The 23,051-nt window shown below is 48.5% G+C and overlaps 1 protein-coding gene across 3 annotated transcripts in view; it reads right to left on the reverse strand.

Annotated features, from left to right (window-relative positions):
* PTPRE (protein tyrosine phosphatase, receptor type E) overlaps positions 1 to 20,980 on the reverse strand; it is an 82,614-nt gene extending 61,634 nt beyond the window's left edge. The window contains exon 1 of one of the 3 annotated variants that reach the window (XM_021399247.1): positions 20,782 to 20,980. Coding sequence is in view for 1 of the 3 variants with exons in the window: in XM_021399241.1 (XP_021254916.1) it covers positions 20,600 to 20,625 (26 nt within the window). In the remaining 2 variants the exon portion in view is untranslated. Of the gene's footprint in view, positions 1 to 20,298; positions 20,373 to 20,599; positions 20,641 to 20,781 lie in introns of those variants that run through there. The other 2 variants (XM_021399241.1, XM_021399243.1) reach the window with 2 other exon arrangements.

Consider the following 23,051-nt stretch of genomic DNA (forward strand, 5'->3'; position numbering starts at 1 on the left):
CGCAGAAAACGTTTTAAAGCCACACATTCCCACAGAACAGCGTGCACATCCACAGCGATAAGCTCAACTACTCCGTCAGTAGAAACTCTGCACATAAATGATAAACATTCTCTTAGACTGGTCATAATTACCAGCAATAACAGACCCCAGTGGGACAGATGCTGGTGGCTCTCTGACCAGGGGATGCTGCAGCCCCGCGGGACCCCTGTTCCATGCTGCATACCACTCTCACAGGGGATTTTCCTCCCACCATGCAACCAGCTGCAATTTCTCTTGCTGCAGCTTGTGCCCGCTGCCTCCTGTCCCCGTGCTGGGCAAGCTTGGCCTGGCGTCCAGTGCTGCCCTTCAGGCACCTGAAGGCACTTCAGTCCAACCCTGCAGCCACCTGCCTCCGCTCCAGCCTTTCCTCCACGTCCTCACACTCGGCGTTGGCCGACACCAGGAGGCTCCACAAGATTCTCCATGCCCTGCCCAGCAGCCCTGCCCTCCCAGCCGGGCCATCTGCCAACCTGTTCTTCAATTGCACTTCACCCCGTCAGCCAGGTCACCCACAGGGAGGCTGCACGTAAACCTACAGCTGAGTATCATCCGGCAGAAAATTACGTATACAGAACTTTGCTCTCCTGTTTGTTCAGATTAAATGAGGAACAGCTGCTGTGCAAATGTGACTTCAGCACTTGCTCTCAGCTAGAGTGGCAGCAGTCATTTCATTCTGATGCCATGTGGCTGCATTGATAAGAAGATGCTATCACACAAAAGCCTGAATGATCTCCTGGAATGCCCGGCCTCCTCCAGACGTGCAGAGCATGCCAAGTTCCACTACCTGGCTTCCACAGATGTTAACTTATTTGGTAGTTTTCTTCATGACAGAATAAATACTTTTTCTAAGGCTCCTGGCCAGCATAAACAGGAAAAAGCTCTGCGTTCAAAGGTCAGGCTGTGCATGCCTTCAATGTTTTTGATGTACAGAGGATGTTTGTGAGGATGTTTTGGATGTATACAGAATACAAAATCAGGAGGACATTAACTAACATCCAACTCCTCTACCACATCGTAAAAAAAACCAACAAAGCTGCTCCTTGATGAATATAAAATGCTTTAAGAGCAGCGGTTATTTTAGCAGACCTCAGTTGCTGGCATTTTGAACATTTGCCACAAGCACTCAAGAAAGACAAACTCACAAATGTCACTGCATCTCAATTCAGTAGGAGCACGAGCAGCTCAACCCAGGCGTTCGCTGACAGCTGTGCAAGTGCACTCATCCCATCGTGTGGTCTGCTCTCCTTGCACTTCTGGATGTGGTAATGGGCTGTCCACCACCACCCCCAAAAATGGGTTTGCACGGGCCCCCCAAAGGCTTCCCCTAAGCACACCAACACACCTGAAATAAATCAATTAACTGCAAGTCCTGAAGGAAACACTGGAAGTGCTTTTAAAATTGACCACAAAAGCTGACGGTAGCAGAGGGCAGCCCATTTCTGTGGCTGAGTCTTTCTTAGATGGGGATGGGCTGATTTCTGAGGCAAAACAGCTTGCTAAGGTGGGCTCTGTGGGATGCTGATAAGGCTGTCCTCTCGGTCTGTGTAATGTACTGGCACTTGTCTACACCTTTTGTCCTGAAGCAGCACATGAGGATGTTACAGTTCATCTCTACACTCCAGCTTCCAGCCCTGCGACCTCCCTGGAGCCAAAGCAAGAAGGGCTCATCCTAATTACAAAGACAGTAACAATTTGCACATTTACGTAACTCCATTCAGTCATTTCTCGAACATCTGTGCCTCAGCGGAACAATGAAACATAGTAGATGCAATACAGATGGCAGGCAAAGTCCTTTAAAATACACAACTCATATGGTTTCCACCCTAAATGCATAAGCTGGCACTAAGTCCATCATCTTAACATCCCTAAGTTTCACAGGGAATCACCCTGCAGCATGTTTCTTGGCCTCAGATGAACGCAATCCCAAAGAAGTCATTTATTATAATCTGTTTACGATGCAACAGAGCGCAGCAGTTTCACAAGATGGTTACAACCACCCCTCGTAATTCATTCAAATGTCTCACTCAAGGTTAAATCGAGTCAACTAAACACAAGAAAAAAAAGAAATGAAAGGCTTTTTTCACCTTTACTTGGCAGCTTTCCTATTGCCTAACCTACGTTGGTAGGAAACAGGAACCCAAGGAGCCTCAGGCCCACCTTAGTGAGATGTTTCACCTTGGAAATCAGCCAATCCCTGTCTAAAAGAAAAGACTGATACCAGAAATTCGCTGCCCCGTAAAAAAAAAGAGAGAAAGCAGGACCCACACCTGCCCTTAAGAGGCATTTTGCCTTATGATGACTTTCACCACTGCTTCCCCATAGAGCAGACTTCACATCATCAGTCACTTTTATTGACCAGCTCTATCAGAAAACAACACGAAGGCTTCATGGTTTTCACTGCAGAGCAACGGAGGAGTAAGAGGTTTAGGAAATAATGGTGGACGAAACACAAACAAACGAAAAAAAAATAACATAAGAATCCAATCACTCAACTGTTAGGAAGGGAAATCCTGGAAGCCAAAGTGCTCTGGTCACTGAGATTACTCCATCCTCACCACGCAACCGTGGCCTCCACCAGCAGTGCCCCTGCCACGTCTGGGATCATATCTGCTACACGCAGCAAATGGGCACTTGCACCAGGCTCTCAGTAGTACCCACCAAATGGCTTCTGGGAGGTTGGAACGCTGGTGTGCCTAACTTAAGCAAAAGAGAAAAAACCTCCTCGAAGTGCTGAGCGCAGCCCTCTCCTCATCTGCCAGATCCTGGGAAAGTTCCTCGTGAATAACTCCTCCATACAAACGAACACTGCTGTATTCATTTAGAAAACAAAAAACGCATTATAAGAAAATATGCTGCTCACAATTCGGGTGTAATATCCTCAAACAAGAGCACAATGTCAAAAGTGGCATTTTGCTTACCCTAACTTGAACAGTGAAATTTCTCTTCTCTACAAACCAGCAGCATTTTCCAGTTTTCTTCTACAGTAGAACACTCATTTTTTTCAGGACCCGCTTTTATTATAAAGACGTCTACATCGCTTTTTAATGACTTCATTCCGTTTTTCCACTTTAATTACTGCGTCTCAAAGTCCTCGTACAGTTAGAGAATGCGTACAATCACACTGTGCAAATGCACTGCGAGCTTCTGCCTCCAGCAAACCACCCCCCCATCACAAAATGCCACCATGCTCGTTTAGAGCGGTCTGAACTCACGGACACAAAAAGAAGTCCCAGCATCTCTGCCACTGCAGGCTTTGCAACCACTGTTTCCCAGCTGATGGCCCCATTCCTTCTGTTCTTCCATAGGTATTGTGCAGGAAGCGAGTGCATGAGTGAAAATTTTAAGAAAGGCTTTTCTTAATTTTTCAATATTTGCATTGTATTAATATCAGCTATTTAAAAGCAAACAGGTGTAGCCTACATTATATTGACAAGCTACGTAGCAGTTCCCAGTTTAATATACTGTTTCACTGCATTTTGTTTGGGATTCCCTGCAACAGACGCATTTCATTTTTTTCTTTTTAAATAAGGTATTTCTGCGACTTTTTTCCTCCAACTTAGTGAGCCTGCAAAAATTAAGCTATTCAAATACGTGATTCAGATAAGATACTTAATGGAAGGTCAGTGCTTACATTTTGGACCGTGGCCTCTGAGATCAAACATACAACTGTAGTGCTATAAAGGGGAATTGAGGTTCTAAAAATACGCATAGAAAAAAGGAAGGTAAAACTCATTTTCATCCTTCACTTCAACGTGGAAACTCAGCACTGCATGAATATGCATTTTGCATTTTATATATATAATCACAAGTTTGTAAGGTGCCTTGGGACTTTTGAAGAAGGCACAGAATAAATGAAAATCACTTTAATTAAAAGCAAATTAAAGGGCCTCCTAATCCAAGCAGCAGTACCAAATCCATGGAGACTTTTTCAGAATATAGATCCTTGAAATTACATTGCTTATAACCCTCCCTAATTCCGGTCTCCTTCCCTCACTTCCCCCAAAGAGGCTCTGAATCTGCAGGAGATCAGGTTTATTATGAAAATTCTGCTCTAGTTGCTAAAAAAAGGCTTTGCTCTAGTTTCCAAGTGGCCAGAAGCATCAGCATCCACACGGAGCAAATAAAAATAAAGAAATGAAAAGGGAATGTTTTTCTCAGTACAAGGAAAAAAAAAGGATCTTATTTTATACTTTTTAAAAGTTATTTCAGCACTGATTTAAAAAGATGGAGTTCTCTTCCTTGAGAGAAGGCTCTTTAAATAGAGCTCAAAAACAAAGCAAACAAACCATATGCTAAAATGTTATCACAGCAATGGCTTCATGCTAGAAATCTCACAACTTCCAGTGCCTAACCACTCCAAGAAGTTTTATTTCCTGATGTCCAACCTGAATCTCCCCTTGCACAACTTGAGGCCATTCTCTCACATCCTATCACTAGTTACATGGGAGAAGAGGTCAACCTCCACCTCAACTCAACTTCCTTTCAGGTAGTTGTAGAGAGCAGTAACATCACCCCTGAGCCTCCCTCAGCGATTCCTCACAAGGATCATGCTCCAAAGCCCTCACCAGCTTCGTTGCCCTTCTCTGAACACACCCAAGGTTGGGTTTTTTCCAACCATTTTTTCCACCATTGAGGGTTCACACCCTCAATGTCTTTCTTGCAGTGAGAGGCCCAAAACTGGACACAGTACTCAAGGTGCGGCCTCACCAGTGCTGAGCACAGAGGGATGATCGCTTCCCTGCTCCTGCTGGCAACGCTATTTCTGATACAAGCCAGGATGCCATTGGCCTTCTTGGCCACCTGGGCACACTGCTGGCTCATGTTCAGTCAAGCATCAACCAGTAACCCCAAGACCAGGTCTGTTTCCTCTACGCAGTCTTCCAGCCACTCTGCCCCACGCCTGTAGCGTTGCCTGGGGTTGTTGTGGCCAAAGTGCAGGACTCTGCACTTGGTCTTGTTGAACCTCATCCCATTGGCCTCAGCCCAGTGATCCAGTCAGTCCAGATCCCCCTGCAGGGCCTTGCTACCAGGCAGATCGACACTTCCTCCCAACTTTGTGTCATGTGCAGACTTACTGAGGGTGCACTCAATGTCCTCATCCAGGTCATCAATAAAGATATTGAACAGGACAGGCCCCAGCTGGCCTGACTTTTAAAGACAGACATAAAGAAGGCATTGAGAATCTCAGCCTTATCATCACTGGTCACATTCCCCATCGCATCCAGCAAAGGATGGAGATTCTCCTTAGCCCTCCTTTTACTGTTAGTATATCAGTAAAAAAAAGTTTTATGTTCTCTTTTACACCAGCGGCCAAGTTGAGTTCAAGCTGGGCTTTTGCCTTTCTAATTTTCTCCCTGCACATCCTAACAACTTCTCTGTACTCGTCCCCAAGTTGCCCGTCCCTTTTTCCATAGGAGGTAGACTCTCTTTTTCTCCTGGAGCCTCAGGAAGAGCTCCCTGTTCATTCACGCTGGTCTTCTTCCCTGCCGGCTCACCTTGTAGCAATCCTACCACATTTACAGTCACATGGTAACTAAGTCATAGTTTGCCTGCTGCACAATGGCTTCCAGCTCCTCCTGTTTGCTGCCCATGCTGCATACATTGATGTAGATGCACTTCAGCTGAGCCCCTTGCCTCACCCCAATCCCACCATCGTGTCCATAGACACCAGGCCAGGTGCCAAGTAAACTGCCCCATGGTCAAAAAAACCAAAATCCCTGCAGTTGCGCCAGCCTCTCAGCCATGTGTTTAAGAGACGGGTTTTCCTGCTCCTAACTCTCACAGGTCTCTGTTTCATCCCAGCTTGTTCTGATAAATAAAAAAGTGAATTTGCAAATGCTACTAAAAAGGGATGGAAATCTAAAATCAGTAATATTATCTTCATTCCTATCTGAAAGGCACTTTACATATATTTATTTCATTAAGCTATTAAATGCCTCCATTAAAAGTATAAATACATCCCAACCTTAGGAAAAAAAATGTAGAACGAAAGAAGAGGAACAAAACAAGAAAAGGAAGTGGGCAAAATGCCTAGAGAAACGCTGCTTTGATTCTGACACATGGGAATAAATGGCAGAGATATTCAGCTAACCCCTTTTAATCAAAACATCTCCCATCTCGTGTGCAAATTTCAACAGCTGAGAAAGCATCCTACTCAATCTCCCCAACCTGGTGTCAGCATGTTTTATGTAAATACCAGCTAACAAGGGGTGTGTGTTTGCAGCAAACATTTTAGGGTTCCACTGTCTAAGTTCTGGGTTTACCCCAACTGGAGGAAAAATGGTAATGCTGAGGATCACAATAGGAGACAGACACAGAGGACATGGGAGATTTCCCATTTTTTTAAAAAGACGAGAAGATTTAGTTGCCACTGAAGAGTTTTAAGCAGTTATTTAGGAAATGAACAGGAGGAAGGCTTGATGACTAAGCTCCGCATCAATATGCGGCAATGTATGTCTTGAAAACAGCTTTGTCCAGAAATAACGCTAGGATTTGAGAACAGAATGGATCGCTGTGATCACAACAACATCCCCCTGGGGCAACCAGAGAGGTGCCAAATGAAGCACTAAGCTGCACAAGAGCAGGCTCTCAAACAGGGCAATCAACGGGAAACAACCAACTGAAGCCATAGCTTTGGGTTATCGAGCACCACCAGCTCCGAGCGCTCCAAGGGCAGGATTGGTGGTACCCCAGACCACTGCCCACGGAAAGGGCAGCTCCTGCACGGCCATCCCTTCTTCTACAGACAAGAAGCTTCCCAGAGCATGATCCACACTGACTCAGCAATAACAAGGCTATTACTCTTATTGTTCAGTTCCTCTACTTTTGTCTTTGCGTGGCATCCTTAAGACGTGACCACCAGCTGTGATGCGGCCATCTAAAGCAGCGTACGGCCACAGGGGATCTGCTTTCCCAAGCTATGCTGAAAGGAAGCCCAGCTCACAGCACTGGGAAAACAAGCACGCAGCATGTGCGTGAACACAAAAAGCATGACAAACAAATGTCCGAGACCAAATGTGAAAAAGGAGGCTTGAAAAGTACTGGGAAATAAGACAGTGCGCCTGGGTAGCACACCGGGGTTCAGGTGATGCAATGCATTTTCTGGGTTCACCAACTCCTTTTGTATTTGTTTATTTATTTTTACCCCATAGATCTATTAAACCACCAAGTGCTTCAGAGCATGGGTACACGCACGAGCCTCAGTTTGTACAGAAAACAAGAGAGAACCACCTCAGCCACTCCGCACCGCACCACCGCTTGTGTTGGCATTGCTCTTTGCTGTAAACCAGCCCAAGAAACCATCCAGGTTACAAAGAAGGAAAATACGAAAGCAGGATCCTTCCAGAAGGAAGCACTTCCCTGATCTGACTCACAGCCCAGAAGCAACGTCATACATTATCAGTGAGTGGCAGCTCAGGGGCATCCATCAGCAGCTGGGGCTGGGCAGAAACCTATTCACAAACTTACGCCCGATGATGACATTCGTAGAACCACAACATTCTTCATTCAAAATGACAAAACAGGAACACTCTCAGTTCATTTACTTCAGCCTTTGTTTGCCTTCTCTATTTAGTTTATAACTTTTCCTGTCCAAAAACTCCTTCACATAACAGCTTCCTGGAGGCAAAAGCAAAGACAAACAGACCAGACTCGTCTGCGGGAAGCAAATCCCCAGCTGAGCCGTGCAAACGCAGCCTCCGCTCGCAGGTCCCGCAGTCATCTGCAAGTGGTGCTCAGGTAGATGCTGAATCATTGCCACAGAGCGCAGCAGTTATTGGCAGTGGCAGAAAGCCCCATGCTTACAGAGACCCATCCCAAAGCACTGCTGCTCCTGGAAGCAGAGCCGCGCTGCCAGATCGCTGATAAGAGTTAACAACTTACTTCCTTCCATTCCCTCTTCCACCGCCCATTTAATTCAACTCTACTTCACCAACTTGACAAATTGCATTAAATATTGTCTAAAGAATACGTTTGTTCCACTAGAGCGCCTCAGAAAAACTATTCCAAATGCGACAGCACAAGTCGAGGGATGATAATTTCTATTTTTCTTCTCCTCTGAAATCCAGATAAGTACAACAGTGCAATGTAGACAGTCAGCAAAGCTCCTGTTTCCGAGGCATTGCGTTTTATCAGAACAAGATGCTCACAATCACACACCTCAGCAGCAGGGAACGTTTAAATACCACCTTTATCTTCATTTTAGCACAGCCTTTTAGAAATTCCAACATCACTAATTAAGATTCAAATAATAATGAGTGGATAGCTGCACTGACAACATCACAACCCAGGAGACAGGACTTCTCCCCTACTGGATTGCCACTCTTCATTATAACTGTGCCTTGACATTAAGCTAACCTACGGCCTTTTTTTCATTTGAGTTTAAGAACAAATGTGATGAGAGCAGTTTCTCTGCCTTAGGACGGAAACTTCCAACTTCAGGTACTGCCCCAGCACCTTCCCTTGGGGGCCCTGTGCACACACCCCAGAGCTGCAGGAATGCTTCAAAGAGCAGAAGATGGTTTCACGCTTGTTTTCTGTCACACTGAGGGGGTAAATAAAAGCTATTGCCCTCAGGGAACATTTCACATTTGCATTTATGCAAAGTTTCCTTGATTTGAACATGCTGGATAGGTCCTACAGGGACCTGACCTTTTTGGTTGGATGCTGATCCCTGGTCAGGGAGCCTGCTTTGCAGGGTGGTTGGACTCGATGATCCTTAGAGGTCCCTTCCAACCCCTACAATTGTGTGATTCTGTCATCCCAAGGCTTCTTGCAGGAGCTCAGAACTGCTGGTTGCTTCACACAGGCAATGAAAAACAAAAACCGGTATACGTTTCAGTTATTTTGAGTTATTCTTCCACACAGAGCAATAGCGAACGCCGTTCCTCCTTAAGTACTATGACCGGTTCCAGAAGCAGGTCAGATGTCCGTGTTTGAAGCTTGGACAAACAAGGAGAAATCCAGATGCAAAACAAAAACTACCGGTGGGAGAGCGAAAAGAAAACAGATAAACCTCCTTCCAACAACAAGAGATTTCACATGGAGCCTCGCTGCTCCACAAACTTAAGAGGATGGAGTTATACAGCTCCACGCCAAAACACACAATAAATACACACATGGGACCTCCAGGATTTGCTCATGGCTGAGGACAATGATGGGTACTCGGACTCGTCCAGAGTCCCATAGCTTTCAGTGTGTACATTACACTCATTTCTTCAGTGTGAAGTCTACAGGACAGGTTTTTTGTTTGACTGTTTAAGTCAAGAGGCCTTATAATTGCACGGCTCTCCAAAGCTTCTGTGAAAGCCTTGGATACAAAGTGAATACACGAAATGCATCAGATGATGACATTTCCAAACTTTCCTTACTCTTGGAGGGTGAGGATTCCAGATGATAGACTAGAAGATTCTGCACAAACTCTTCTGCTGCTCGTTTCCTTCATGCCTTAAGCAGCAGACCGATACATCCAACCATTGACAGAAGCCATCTACCCCAACCGAACCACGGTGGGGAAAAGAGAAAAACCCTCAGAACACCACGCCAGGGGCTCCAAACTGAAATGATGGCACAAAGGCTGGAGGCTGGGGACAATTAGCAAGTCAAACTCCCCTAATCACTACAATTTTTTATATTGTTTTGACATGTTACGCAAAACATCTCAGTCCCTTTTCTGATGGCAGTAAGTACACCTGTGCATTTAACGAAGTGCAGCAGCAGTGAGCTTTCTCTCTCTCGTTCCTTCTGCGCTTATTGTCAAGGCCAGGGCCTTTTGCAGCGTTCCTTCTGCAAAGCCTATGCTTGCCAACAAGATTGCTTCAGCTACGTGGCAAATTATGTGCATGACCATGAGAAAGGATGTCATCATTTCCTATGTGACAGCCATCCTTGTCCCTCTGGCACTCGAGCTATGTACACGTACCTTTGTTACCACGCTTTGTGCTTCACTCAAAACTGAAGAAAGCTCCTGCACGAACTGAACACACGGAGCTGGGGGCAGAACCCCATCCTGCAACATCAACAGCAAAGCAGCAGGAAACAACATTGTTAAAATATACATTTTTTTGTATATGGAATATACAGTATCACCCAAGGGTGGAAGGAGAAATAGTCTGGATGCAAGTCCCTGGGCCACAAGGTAGTCCCACCGCAATCTGAAACTATCAAGCTTCCCCATTCATTCAGATGCAAGTGAAAGATTTGAAACTGGTTTGGAAAAGCTTTATCTTATCTGGTCAAAACTCCTGGGCTGACACTCAGGACACTCTCAACAAAATCTACCAGCTAATGCCATACTCCTGCAACGCCACTTTGCAGAGCTTATTTTCCTTTTTCACTTTCTGTTTTACCTTCTGGCAGGACATTATATCAACATTAGTTGCTTTGATCTGCGTTGAGAACTAAGCCCTCGTTTGGAATTTTCCCTTCCTGCTCAGGATATCAGGTCAGAAATAGTAAAAGCTATTTCCAAAATAAAATCCAGTGCTGAAGTCCCAGAGGGCTAATACCACTATCCCTTCCCATTGTCCCGACTCTGCATACTTGGAAACAAAGAACACAAATGATTCTGGCACTCAAGAAACTTTATAAACAGGCAGTGCCTCACGCGTCCATTCCTACTGCAGAAAGCCACAACAGCACAAACCTCTCCCATACCTGCTTGCATACCTTGGAAAAGAAGCAGACCAAAACCAACCGCAGCTGCCAGGCAATCCAGAAGCAAAAGGGGCTGTGGGGATTCAGTACACAGAAATCTCTTGTTTGGGGTCCAGTATCTCTAGGGAATCACTGCCATAAACACCATCCCTGCTCAATCGTTTAGCTGAGCCATAATTAAACAGACTTTAAAGAAAAACAAACCCTTTAAAAACCCACTGGTTACCATCTCAATAAGCAGCAAACAAACTTTACTGCAAGTAACTACCGCTACTTACTATCCCGGCACATCAGCTTGAATTTGATTGCGTATTTACCACAAACGAAATTATTTTAATGACCCAGCAGTATTTCACAAATTCATATTACCAAACAACGTGTGTTGCAATTAACACAGTTTCTGTATTTAAAAACGGATCAAAGAATAGATATGCAATGCAAATGTTTGCATGTCTCCAAGGAGACCCAAAAACCTAGAAAACCCGATGGGAAAAAAAACCCGCGGGCTTTATCAGATTTCCATGAGAGTTTTTAAACAGAGTTAAAGATTACAGAAATATCTCTGTGCTCTCTGAGTTTTGTTTCCATCTGAAAAGGATCAGAACCTATTAAACACATCTCAAAGTACATCAGCTACTGTCCAAGCGGGCAATGTGATCTAGCACTCAATCTAGCAGCTGGCAACCCCGCCTATAGCAGGGGGTGGAACTTGGTGGTCTTTGAGATCCTGCAGACCCTGAGCAGCCAGCTCCAGTGTGTCCGCCATTCTCAAAACCTGCACTGCTTCCTGGGACGTGTCCGTGCTGTGACATTTCTGACAATGCATTTCAGACACCGAAACCAGCCCAAAAAGTTCCTTCTTCCTTCTGCTTGTGGTCACGATTGTATTTCGAAACTGCATTTATATTCCTTAGATACAACTCATCAGTGCACATGTAATCAACACAGTATTAAAAAAAAAAAAATGACAAGTACTTTAGGGAAAGCATTGCTTCCTCCTGACCTAATGAGTCTTTAAGGAATAATAAATGATAAAAAAAAAAAAAAAAATCACTTGCTGTTGGATATACATAAAGGACAGCCATAAGGCAAGGACAGTGCTGAGCTGCTGCCACCTGCCCATGGCACAGCACAGCGGGGACGTCCCTGTGATGCTGCCTGGCTGCAGCAGGATGAAGCAAACCGCTGCTGAGCATGGCCATTTTCCTCCAGCTTTGTTGTTTCTGTCCCAGAGGAAGATCCCAGGCTCCGTGCACACTGCCTGCCGCCAGCCCCCCGCACGGCGCCCTGAATAGCCCCAGTGTCAGGCACCGCGCAAACAACGGGGTTTTGTGATCCCGCGCTCGGGGCTGAGCACCAGCCTGCTGCACGGCCACAGATGTGCTTCCGTCACCTCTGCTTTAACCTACTCAAGTAAAAACAGCAGTTCTTGGAACAATTCAGCTTTTTTCGCTCTTGCTTGCGCTCCAACCTGCAGTCGGGACCATCGCAGCCACACAGAGCCCCAGTGCAAAGGGTTGGCAGGGAACGTGCTTGTCTACATGGAAGCTGCCCCCTATAGCTTCAGCTCCAACACAAGGGCACAGTTTGCCTTACAAAAACCGTATTCGCATCAATTCTGTTTTGCCATAAGGATACATTTACGTTTGCGAGGTGGTCTCTGGATTCAGACATTTCAAGGCCCAATGCTGAACCAGGAAGGCCCACTACTAACCACTTTTGCTGCAGTGTTTTTTCCCCCCATCTGTTTTTACTGAAACCGTGCGATGCTGGCCCAGCACTGAGGTCTTAAATTATTGCAGGAGGAAGCAGGGATTCCATGGGGCCTGCACACAAAGACATTAGAACAGCACTTACCGCCCCAAGGCTGGGGAAAAAGGAGAAGGATAGATACAAACAGAATATATAAAATACATGCTGTCCAATATTCAGACTTGACGAGATACAAGCAAATAAATGGATAAATACATGGACCCAGGGCAGAAGCTCACCGCAGGTGTCTGCATTCCCCTGCTCGAGTCTCTCTGAAGACTACAGAGAGAGCTCAAGGAAGCCAGCTTGTTGGGTGATGGGTACAATGCTGGGTGGTGCACATACCAAAGTTTATACACTGGGAAATACAAGCTCTTAAAATTCCAGTCGCACCAAAATAGCAACATAACTACATTCCTGGAGGCTTTATTTTTGCAGTGTTCACAAACAATTTCCCTTTGAAAACACATGAATACATGAAATTAATCTTGGGAAAGCACAGTATCGAGCAGGATATTGAATGCTGATGAACGCTTTAGCAGGAGCACGCAGATATAGCGGGGAGAACCTTTCTCCAACCACCACGTTTCCATCCTGATCATGGCAAAAGCAGCACCCGCAGAACACAACCAGTGCAGCTCATGCTTCTTGTAGAGGAAGCAAGAGCTCTGTGTGCATAAACACAAATACAAACACAAGCCAAACAGAGCTAGGCCCGCTGCAGCGAGGCTGGGGCACAGCTCCCTCTATCCCAGCAGCAGCTGGGCCTGAGAAAAATACAACACACACTCACGCTTGGTGCAACACAAGGATTGCTTTGGAGGAGAGCATTTCATTCTGCTTATGAGGATCACCTCACTAGTGGAAGGAAGGTTGAATATCATAGAATTGTAGAGTCACAGAATGACTTGGGTTGGAAGGGACTTTAATGATCACCCAGTTCCAACGCCATGGGCTGGCTGCTCCCCCAGCTCAGGCTGCCCAGGGCCCCATCCATGGCTGTGGGCACCTCCAGGTCTGGGCAGCAGTGCCAGGGTCTCAAATATTCTTGCTCCAGCTTGGGCTCCAGCTCCATGGGTGCAGATCCCTTTGATTCAGAGCCTATTCTGCACCAAGCTTCAATTTGTCCACTATTTAAGAAGAGACCACATGAGCCTAATCATTAAGGCAAGAGCATCCCAGAATAAGTGCATCATTACTTGCAGGACAAGCCTTTTAGTCTGGGGGTCTTCATATTTTTGTTTCAAATAAAGTACAGTAAAAACATTTTTCCTAATGGTAGCTTTCTAAAAGGAACGTTTTCAAACTGATCCCACCAAAATTTTCCTAACATATCCATCAGCACACGATGCTAGTCTGCCTGCCCACTGTTACCAAGCCTCTATTCCTGGGCCATATTGAAACACTGCTCCAGAGAACAGCAACCGATGCTGTTTTGTGTCATACAGCCCAGGTACTTGAAAGCCACTTGAGCCATGCCAGGTCCTGACTTTCTGCTTGGCAAAACGATGTGCCCACCATCAGCCACACGATCACACAGCTGCCTTCTGCAGACAGCTGTATGGGTCTGCCACCCAACGTGTGAGCCTGGGGGTGCCAACGAAGGCACAGCTTCTCGCTTGTGGGCAAGGTGCCTGTATTGTAGGGGAAACAACTATCACACCTCTGACTCACTGACTTGGGATAAGTATCTTACAAGCAGCTTAAAGAAAAAAACAAATCAAACCTGGTGGATCCATTCAGCACAAGCTGAGATGCAAGGGGTTGAGGGCAGAGACACAGACGTAGTACAGCTCTGCTGGAGAGCCCCACTCAGCAATAGGCTGAATGAATAACTGGAGATCCACCGACATCCCTGCTTGCCCATGAGCAATATTATCACTGCTGGAGAGGTTCAGAGGTGCCAAAAACAGCACAGGATAGCTGCTGGGGTATGCAGTGGTACAGGCCAACGTGTGTTAAGCACAGCTACAGCGGAACAGTATGGAAGCGTTGGACAAGGAGATGATGTTCTGCAGAAGGCCATTAAACTCAGCATTTAAATGCAGGTAGGAAGGCAAAAGAAAGCCTAACACCCCCTCTGAAAACTAGCACACAGCTGTGACTGTGCTCCTTGCACCAAAGCTGATCAAACATTGCTTTTCCCCCCACTCCCCTGCAGCTGGGATGCTCTACGTGCTGCCCGCAGGACGGCCTCTCTGCAGCAGGTCTGCCCTGGGTGCTGGCATCTCTGGGGCAGAGCGATTCCTCCTGGGAGAGGACAGACACGGCAGAGCACAGGAGCAGTGGATTCCTATCCATTCACAGAGACAATCCAAGGTCCTGCCTTGCCACAACAAGTAAACACACCTTCTCAAAAAGAGCAGCGCAGCCCTGGCACTGCTCCCAGAGCTGTGCTGCCCCATCCCTGGAGATGTCCACAGCCACAGCTGGGCTCTGGGCAGCCTGAGCTGGGGGAGGGGGGCAGGGAGAGACTGTAAGGTCCCTTCCAACCCAGCCATTCTTCTATAATTAGATGAAAAAGCAGAGTTTTCTCTTGCTGATCTATTGCAGGAAGAGCCAGTGCCGCGTGCCTTTCATCTCATTTTGCAAGCAGAATAATTCCCACCATAAAAAGAATTACAGCCCTCCCACCAGAGGGAATTTTCTAATATAATCTTCTCTCTGCTTTCAGCACTTCATAACCAGCTGCTTTAAGTCCCATTTAAATACGAGTGCTCTGAGCAAAACCATTCTCAAAAAACCCACTGAGCGCCCGGGAGCACCAGCAGCACCGCAGTGTCCCCACACTGCCCCTCCAGAGCCCCCCCAGCTCCGCTCTAGGAGGGCCAGGAGGTCTCCCCACCACCAATAAGGGAAAACAGCCAGGAGAACACCACCTGCACCTGAACAGTGCTCAGAAAATGGAACAGCAAAGAGGCACTGCTCTTACAAGCAGCTCTGATTCCTGCAGCGGTGATGTAGATGTGGGTCACAGCAGCTAACAACAATACGAGTTGCGTGCTTCCATGTAGTATCACTGGGAAAAAAAAAACAAAAAACAAAAAAACACGTAGAAGGGTTTGGAGTATGTGGGGAAAGGAGCTCTCTTCTGCAGGCGTGAAAGAGACTGGGAGATGAAGACGGAACGAGTAGCAAAGTGTTCAGAAAGAAGTAAGTGCAGAACCCGAGTGCCAGGAGCTGCATTCCCAGGAGAAACCCCCCCCCAGCAGCAACGTGGGGTCAGCACGCAGAGAGCTGCAGCCAGGGCTCCCACCTGGGACCAGGCAGCACAGTGTGATTGAAAAGCAAGTGGGGGCAGCGAGCTAGGTAGTTTAACCTGAAATTAATGAGCTTTTGACAACTGCAAACAAAACACTCATGTGGATCCATTTACACTAATCCCGGTATTTAACAGGCAAAGCATATATCATTTTAACTTGGTTATACAAAGGCTTTCCTTCTGCTGGATGAAAGCTCTTTTGCCCACCATCCAGCTCTCTTTGTCCAACTGTACCAAATTAGCAGAACGAATCACAGCAGACGCATTAATACTGTTGAATAATAAATATTTAAGCAGCCTCATGCGGTATAATGAAATACATTCATGGAAAGCACATCTAAATTACAGAACACAGGAGGTGTGCAAGATACCTGGGTGCTCAATGCCACGTGCTTGCTGAAATCCAGAGCCCAGGGGAGCAAAGATGCAGCACCAGCAGCACACACGTACCACAGCAGCAACCACAGGTCAGGATAATTTGAGAAAAGTTGGTTGAAAAGGGAAATGGCCCTCTAAGAATCAATCTAAAATGCACCCCGTGAATGAGTGAGGGCTGCATTGAAGCTAAATAACTACAGCCCTCTGTTAAGTCCATGTACGGAAGCCTCAAGATCCACAACAATTAAAACCCATTCATATCAAAAGAATGAGATTAGCATGATAGCGCAGTTGCACATTTCTTTCCCAGTTATTCTCCGATCCCTCTTACAGCAAGCAAATCTAGGAGGAAGCTTCATAATTCCTGGGTGAATTTTGCACCTCACTTTTCCTCCACCTGATTTGCAGCTTTGTTTTATGCTTTTCCCTGCTGAGATATCTTCTTCTTACTGATAATTACCACCCTACATTCCAAGAAGAAAATCTATGGTAATGTGAATCAAAGAATGGTTCGAGTTGGAAGAGACCTCGAAAGGCCTTCTAGTCCTACTCCCTGCAATGCACAGGGACACTCACAGCTCCATCAGCTGCTCAGAGCTCATCCTCTGACCTTGGAAGTCTGCAGGGATGGGTACCACCACCCCTCTGGGCAGCCTGAGCAGTGCCTCACTGCCATTATTATAAACAACTTTTTCCCTACAGCCATTCAACAGTATTAATGCGTCTTTTAGTTTGAAATCATTTCCCCTTGTCCCATCAGTTTCAAGGACTGAACGTTTTTTTTTTTGTTTTGTTTTGTTTTTTACAGCTGGCATAAAGGAGACAGCAAAATCCACGGTTGACTCAGGCCACATTTCCTTGTGACAATAAACTTTCACCGCAAGCAGCAACCTACCCCTATAAATTTACTTCCAGTTTTGTTCTTTCCCTTTGCCAGAAGTCACCCCTGATATCAGCTCTGCGACTGCTGCACGCCAATCCCGAGCTCTGTGCCCAGATCCTTTCACTTTGCTGCTTTGGCAGCGAGTCAACAGCAGACAAAGGCAAAAAGGGCATTTTTAGGGCACTGCCGCATCCCCCAGCGTGCCAAGAGGAAAAGATACTGGTTGGCAGCGTGCTTCCCAAAGCCCTGGAGAAACTCTGCACGAGCGAATCCGCATGGATCCTGCTCCAAAAAAGCTGAGCGGCCCCAGGACGTGCCGTAGCACACAGGGCTCTGCCCCTCTGGCACAAAGCACACAAAAACAGCCCCCAGTCAGGCACTGCGCAGGGAGCTCTCTCACTGTAGGTAATCAGCTGGTGGTTCACTGAAAAAGCAAGATCTGAGCCCGCTGCAATTCCAGTCCCAGTCCAAAGGTATCTCCTTCTCCTATCAGCAAGGCAATCTATCTCCCACTCATTCTTCCAGTCCCCGAAGGCGTCCATCCTCTGCAGACATCAACACAACACGTTTTGGCAGCCAAAGGGATTCATTAACTGAATTATTACACCTGCAGAAAGTAAACGGAAGCACAAAGCACAATGCTGCTCACATATCTTAAAAATATGCTCCACACTTAGAAAACAAATCCTGGACAAATGCTTCAGTAAACTGCCGGTGCAGGATTTCTCCTAATCTCTGCCTCAGTAGCATCTTACTGCAGCTCTGACTCACACAATTCTTCCAATCTGTTGTATGTATGTATTTAAACGATATCTACAGCTTAGCAAAAAGTTGGGAAGAAATATAGCCACTTTAAAAAATAATAAGAACCCCCACAGGACTTGAGACTAGAATAAAATAGTTATTAGACAGGACGAAGACTACACGTGGACGGAGCATTTGCAGAAGGGCCTGGGTAGCAAGGCAAATGCAAGACAGCTGTGAGCAGAGCTGCAGAGAGCCTGCAGGCAGCAGCCGGGTGGCCACAGCCACTTCTCTTTCCTCCGGAATTCTGCTGCATCACATCAGCCACAGCCACATCTGAATCACCCCCTAGGACCGCGCTGAGCCCATACAGCGAGCATCACAGGCAGATACCCAGAAACTCAGCTCCGCACAGACCAGGCCATTAGAACTCTTCAATAATGCATCAGATCAATTTATGACACGTTCAATTGTGGGGCACCACATGACGTTTCAGATTCGTTTTCCTTAACACCGCGTCCAGAGAGCAGGAAAAGAAAACCAGGTGCCAAAACCAGTGGTGCTGCTGGGAGCCGCCTCTGACCGCGGCACGGGCAGCGAGAGCCAGGTCCGCTGCAGAGCCCTGCACACAGCTCAGGCAGCTGCTTGCAAGCAGGTGCTTCTCTGACACGCAGCCCAGCATCCAGAGCAGGGCCAGGCCGTGTGGTCAGCCCTGAACTCAGCACGACAATTTCAACACCCACCTTCTGTTCTAAACAATCTAAACACTGATTTCTATCCCATCTCCTCATCTGCTCCGAGCACATCGCTCTTGTAATCCTGACAGAGCTCCCAAGAGCCCTTTCTACTTATTAATAAAATCAAACATCTGCCAGGACACGGCGCAGGCTCCTCCTGCCCCCATCAGCATCACTCCCCAAGCAATGGCTTTACTGAGCTCCCCTACACCCGCAGGTCTGTCTGCTCAGTCCCCCCGCTCCAGACAGAACAGCTCCCCAGCTCTGCTCTGCACAGGGACCAGCTCCCACCGATGGCCCTATCCTGATGACCACTGGAGCAAGGGGATCAGCACCTTGAAGCAAAAACACTTTTTCCTTGTTATCTGCTTTTGCAGAGATTTTCAGCGCACACCAGACACAGTCACCCACCGCAATATTTCCAAGCAAAGACATGAATTTTCCACCAGGACCACCAGTGATGACAGAAGATGCATCCCAGTACTCCCATACAACTTCCAGCTGCGGGTTCTCCAGCTGATGTTAAACCCACCGTAAACCCACCCTGAAGATTATTTCGGAAACAGAGCTTGACATGCAGCGTAACGTTTATGAAACAACAGTAGCGCTCAACGGGGACACAGCCACAACCCTCCAATACTTCGTGGAGTTGAACAGCTGCCCTGCAGAGCCTCTTAAAGGAGGAAGGCCTCCGAGCAGCACAGCAGCCTGAGAAATGCCGCGCCTGCCCTGACACCGGTGCAGCCAACAAGGCCGGCCTGCAGCTGTGGTGCAGCAGCTGTACGACCAACCTGAGGCACTGCTTGTCCAACGCATGAGAAAGCGCGCACACTGCCAGGCAGGCGTCTTGCAATCAACAGCAATTGTTTAATGAGCGCGGCCTCTCACTGTAACGAGGCTCAGACCACCCTGTAAGAAAGATGGTGAGAAAATACCAGCTCTCCCAACCCCCTCTCTCTTAAGGCAGATAAACATAAATGTATCACGTGGAAAAGGGGAAAAGAAAGAGGGATACGGAAGGAAACTAGGACCCAAACCTGCTAAAATATCACCTGTGCTTCACAGGCTCAGGATAGATTACAGCAGTCTGAACATCACAATTGAGGTATATCACGACCTCTGGTTCTATTAAAGGTGTCCAGAGCATAGGAAGCGTTTCGACAAGGAATTCAGTGCTTATTTCTTAACTTGGTAAAATACGTTACAGGCACATAGTGATACAGCATCTGTTACGCAAAGCGCAGCCAGCACAGATGGCTGGTGCAACAGAACGCAGTACCTGTGCCATTCCTTTATTCGCAGGCAAAGACAAAGCAAACCGAAGGAATCAGGTGGTAATGCCCACGATCCCCAGCAGCACCAGGAGCCGTACCCCGGGTCAGCCCCAGCAGGGACAGTGCCCCCGAGGCTGCCAAGTCCATCACCCAGTGATGCAGACAGGGCTAGGGAGCTCCCAGCGACCCCCATGGAGATCCCTCTAAGAGGACATCGCCAGCTCCCAGACGAACATCGCTCATTTTCAGCCCAAGTTCACCTCTGCGTTCGTGTTTACCATCCCCTAAGCACATCGTGCCCAGAATGCAGCCATGCAAATAACAGTATTTCCCACCACAGAGCGTTTCTCAATCCCTAACCCTGATCTCTGCCTTCTGCAGCGCCGGTAGCACCTCTGAACGCAGCCAGGTGAGCGATGCCGTCAGCACCCAGCCCACTACCAGCCACTGTCACACGAGGAGAGGAGAGGAGAGGAAAACACGCTCGGAGCCAACCGCTCCCCATGCAAAGCCCATGTGCACGGCACAGCAGCTATCGGCAGCCCATTCTGGCAGAAACGCAGCACATCTCCTCACCGGAGACGGTCAGAAGTTGTCCGCGCGTTATTTCGGAGAGGTCTGGCGTTATTTTTCCCCGTTTGAAGCAGAACCGCAAGCGGGGTTGAGGGGCGGGGGGGGGGAGAACCACCAAGGGCCTGGATTGGGAAGCAACAGACGAGCACGTTTCCACCGAAGCCCCGTGTCATTTTCCCCATCAGCCCACGTAAAACGCGAAGTTCGCGGCGGCTCAGAACCGCCGCCTGTGAGCCCCCGAGCCGCGGGAGCGCCGGTACCGGCACGGGCACGCACGTAGCGCGGCTCCCCGAGCGGCACTCACCGCACCCGCACGGCCCGCAGCCGCATCCCAACCGCGACCGCCGCGCTGCCAGGGCTCCGCACGGCCGCTACCGGCTCCCCGCCCCGCTCCCCCCGGGCTCCCGCGGCGCCCACCTGCCCCCACGGACGCAGCCCGCTGCCCGCTCCCTCCCTCCCCCGCGCCGCTCTCCGGTCCCCGCTCACCGCCGAGGCTCCCGCCGCTTCTCGGCCCTCCGCCGCCGCCGCCTCCGCGCTCCGCTGGCGGCTGCCGGGCCCCGGGCGCGGGACCGCGGGACGCCCAGGCGGTCTCCGGCGCTGGGCAGAGGCGGCGGCCAGGCAGGAAATTTCGCTCCGCCGCCGCCGCCTTCTCCCCTCAGCGGAGCCGCCTGGCGGACGCCGCCCGCATCGGCCGCTCCGCGCCGCTCACCTGAGGGAGTGTGTGCTCCTCAGCCGGCACACGTGGCGGTGCCGGGACGCGGGGAGCGCCTTTCCGCTGGAAGAGGGGAGATGTAGGCTGGCTGCGAGGGGAAGCGCCGAGGGCGGTGAGGCCCTGGCACGCCAAGTGTGGGTGTCCATCCCCGGGGGTGCCCAGGGCCCCCTCTAACCTGGCCCTGAGCCCCTGAGCTGTGGGGGTGTCCCTTGCCCTTGGCTGGGCATGAAGGGCGCTTCTAGCCCAAACCGCGCTGTGAGGATTCCATCATTTGTCACGAGGGCTGGGGCTGACCTTGCTCCCCTCCTCATTCCCCAGCTGTGTGACACCGCCTGGAGGGACCACAGCACCCGCTGTGCTCCAAACCCAGGACCCGCAGACGGCCTCGTTTCGACGCTCCCCGCCATTAGCATCAAGGCAGGGCAGGGGAACCCAGAATAGAAACGCCAGGCTGGAAAGTAGGACAGGGAGGAAGGGATTACCGAGGGGAGGGAGAGGATCAGCGCGCCTAACTTTGCGCCTTGCCCTCCTTTGTCTTCAGTCCCACAGACACCTGGTCTGGAAAAAGTAAGGAAAAAGAAATCTCTCCCCTAGGAGGGCCTTGCATACACACAGCTGTGAGGCACTGCTTGGGCTGCCCAGAGAGGTCGTGGTGGTCCTGGCAGACACCCAAGGTCAGGGCAAGGGCTCTGAGCACCTGATGGAGCTGTGGGTGTCCCTGTGCATTGCAGGGAGTGGCACCAGATGGTCTTCAGAGGTCCCTTCCAACTCTTCTGTGATTCCATGAAGTTTCAAACACCCCCGTCTACACGCACCACCTTTATTTTAGTTGTACCGAAGGATATCAGACTACCGGGGATTTTCAAAGACCATCTATACAAAATACCTGTGAATATTGGTGTCTTCTGCACAAAACTTAATGGTCTCATAACAACGTCCCTTTGGCACCGCATTGACTGGGAAACAGCAATTTACGACAGCGCTAAGATCTTTCGGCAGGCATGGCTGTGCAAATGGGCACAGCACCAGGAAGGCGCTGCTTTTAATGAACACTTTGGTAGATGGAGTGGTGCGAGTCAGCAATTTCCTCACTAGTAAATGTTTGCAAGAAATTGTGTATTAATTTGAATGACTGCTTTTATCCAAGCGCTCAAACAAATGGAATTATTACGCGTGCTGGGTGCGATCACATTTTTCTGTGAGTGCCGAAACTAGAAATGCTGTTTTATTGTGGTTCAGAAATTAATTAGTCGTGAGGAAGACATGCGAAGCTCAAGCTGTACAAAAAAGAAACAAAGATAATACACGTCGTAGTTATTAATATGCTATTTGGGGAAAAGAGAGGCCGGTTTTCTCTTCAGTTGCTGGCTAGAGAAAAAGAAAAATCATATGGTGCTCTCTGGTGTAGTGCTTTATCCAGAGAGCTGGGACAGGAGCCCAGCAGGGCAGGAACCGCTGACCTGAGGGGCGAAGCCCGTTAATCCTCTTTGTCTCCAGACGAGGTCTGAGGAGAATTTCTGCTGTTAGAAAGGAGGTGAGGATGAGAAGCGAGGGGAAATCCGGCTGTGCTGACAGAGCTTCGTTGCTTTAACATAAAATAAATTCACGGAATTTGAAATGCTGCAGCAAAGCAGAGGGAATAAGCAGCAGTTATTGTGTGTTCATCCCAACATCTCCAGCAGCGGCTGTTCTTTGTCCATCTTACAGCCCACTGCTCCCCTGTCTTTTCCTCTCTCTCCATCACAAATCAACCACGTTCTCAGCACTGTCAGCTCTTTGGCAGCCAGTTCCTCCTTCCTTCCAATGCGCTCGAGGCGCTGCGAGACCTCCGGCAGCCTTCTGGCAGGACCCAGCACCCGCTGCTCAGCGACTGCGTCGTGCTGGCGGAGGCGGTGGAAACTTTCCCACCGACAATTACAGCCACTTTGCTACTCCCTGGTGCAAAGCGTCCTCCTTGCTTCAAGCTAGAGACACCTGATGGGGGACGGGGGATATTTTAACACTGAATATTTGTTTCAAATATTCCAGCTTGACAGTGAGCCTC

This window comes from Numida meleagris, chromosome 5, assembly GCF_002078875.1.
Source record: "Numida meleagris isolate 19003 breed g44 Domestic line chromosome 5, NumMel1.0, whole genome shotgun sequence".
NCBI lineage: Eukaryota > Metazoa > Chordata > Aves > Galliformes > Numididae > Numida > Numida meleagris.